This window comes from Mandrillus leucophaeus, unplaced genomic scaffold (assembly GCF_000951045.1).
Source record: "Mandrillus leucophaeus isolate KB7577 unplaced genomic scaffold, Mleu.le_1.0 Scaffold106, whole genome shotgun sequence".
NCBI lineage: Eukaryota > Metazoa > Chordata > Mammalia > Primates > Cercopithecidae > Mandrillus > Mandrillus leucophaeus.
Genome location: NW_012098765.1, coordinates 2991705 through 2993807, shown reverse-complemented (window position 1 = coordinate 2993807; position 2103 = coordinate 2991705). Strand labels below are relative to the sequence as shown.

At 55.2% G+C, this 2103-nt stretch overlaps 1 protein-coding gene across 1 annotated transcript in view; it reads left to right on the top strand.

The window, feature by feature from the left end:
• The window catches only part of MAP3K10 (mitogen-activated protein kinase kinase kinase 10), a 41794-nt gene that overhangs the window by 6504 nt on the left and 33187 nt on the right, over positions 1-2103 (top strand). The window contains exon 2 of the mRNA XM_011984280.1: positions 1-642. Coding sequence (XP_011839670.1) covers positions 1-642 — 642 coding nt within the window. The remainder of the gene's footprint in view (positions 643-2103) is intronic.

Genomic DNA, 2103 nt, shown 5'->3' with positions numbered 1-2103 from the left:
CGACCCCCGCGGGGCCCGTCTGGACCGCGGTGTTCGACTACGAGGCGGCGGGCGACGAGGAGCTGACCCTGCGGAGGGGCGATCGCGTCCAGGTGCTTTCCCAAGACTGTGCGGTGTCCGGCGATGAGGGCTGGTGGACCGGGCAGCTCCCCAGCGGCCGCGTGGGCGTCTTCCCCAGCAACTACGTGGCTCCTGGCGCTCGTGCTGCACCCGCGGGCCTCCAGCTGCCCCAGGAGATCCCCTTCCACGAGCTGCAGCTAGAGGAGATCATCGGTGTGGGGGGCTTTGGCAAGGTCTATCGGGCTGTGTGGCGTGGCGAGGAGGTGGCCGTCAAGGCCGCCCGGCTGGACCCTGAGAAGGACCCGGCAGTGACAGCGGAGCAGGTGTGCCAGGAAGCCCGGCTCTTTGGAGCCCTGCAGCACCCCAACATCATTGCCCTTAGGGGCGCCTGCCTCAACCCCCCACACCTCTGCCTAGTGATGGAGTATGCCCGGGGTGGCGCACTGAGCAGGGTGCTGGCAGGTCGCCGGGTGCCACCTCACGTGCTGGTCAACTGGGCTGTGCAGGTGGCCCGGGGCATGAACTACCTACACAATGGTGCCCCTGTGCCCATCATCCACCGGGACCTCAAGTCCATCAACAGTAAGTGGTGTCCTCTCCCCAAAATTCCTCCCACAGAACCTCTGGAGGCCAGGCCTAGGTGGTGGGAAACAGGGTGAGGGACACCAGATGACACTGTGCCTGGAGCGAAAAGGGGCAGCAGTATGGTACCTTCAGGATGAAGGTGAGGTAGGCCTTGCCGGCCTTAAGGGAGAAAAAGGAGGCTCAGAAAGGTTGAAGGACTTAACTGCCTCCCAGGCTGCAGAGTCACAATCGCTCAATAAACATGTATCCATGAACACCTGTGTTCCTGCGTGAACAGGACAGATGCAGTGCCTGCCTTCAAGGTGCTCGCCATCCAGCCATGCTGCCAGAGTCCACCAGGCAGAGACAAAAAGAGGCTACCCCATCTGGAGTCAGTGTCTCTCAACCCCAGCACTATTGGCACTAGAGGCCGGATCATTGTTGTAGAGGCTGTCCTGTGAATTGTGAGTTGCTTAGCGGCATCTTCAGCCTCTTCCAGCTAGATGCCATTAGCATTCCCTGCCCCCTATCCCCAGCTATGACAACCAAAAATGTCTCCAGGCATTGCAAATGTCCCCTGGGGGGCAGAATCACCCCCCAGTTGAGAACCATTTCCTGGAGTCTTCGTAGGCCCAGCTGGCCAAGGCAAACTGGAAAAGACGAGGGAGGAATTAAATGGATGTGGCTTATATAAAAGCTTCCAGGCGGCCTGACAGGTTCTCCAAAGTTGATTGGTTGGTTGAATAAATAATGGAGCCAGGTAGAAGGGAACGTTCTACCGGACTCATTTCTAGATCAAGGAGCTTCATGTGGCGTCAGCAAGTATTAACTGAGCACCTATTAAGTAGGAGCCCAACTGAGACTAAGATAGTCATGGTTTCTGCCCTGAAGGTACTCACAGGTTAGCAATTTCATTCATTCATTCCACAGATATTTCCAAAGTGCTGTGTGCCAGATCCTGTCCCAGGGATACAGCAAGAAAAAAATCTTACATTCCTGGCTCTCCCATTCTTGCTCTGCCCCATCTCACTCCCTTTCATTTCTTCATTTATTTGTTAATTCTTCCATTTGGTATTTACCAGGCCAGATCATGTGCTAAGCAGAGGCATCAGCAGTGGAGGAAGCCAGCGTGTCCCCGGCCCTCACATCACTCACACTTAAGCCCTGAAATGTGAGGGTGCCCCCTTTGCTCTCAACACCCACATCTCATCTACTCCTGATTTCTGTCATCTTGAAATTTACTTTAATCCATCCCACTATTTTTATGAATATATTGCTATTCCCTCACATATAGCAATTGTAAGCCCCTAGAATGGAGGGACTGCATCTTCCTTGCCTCCCAAGCCTGACATTTGTGTATCAACAGAGAGCTTGGCTGGGCGCAGTGGCTCACGCCTGTAATCCCAGCACCTTGGGATGCCGAGGTGGGTGCATCATCTGAGGTCAGGAGTTTGAGACCAGCCTGACCAATATGGTGAA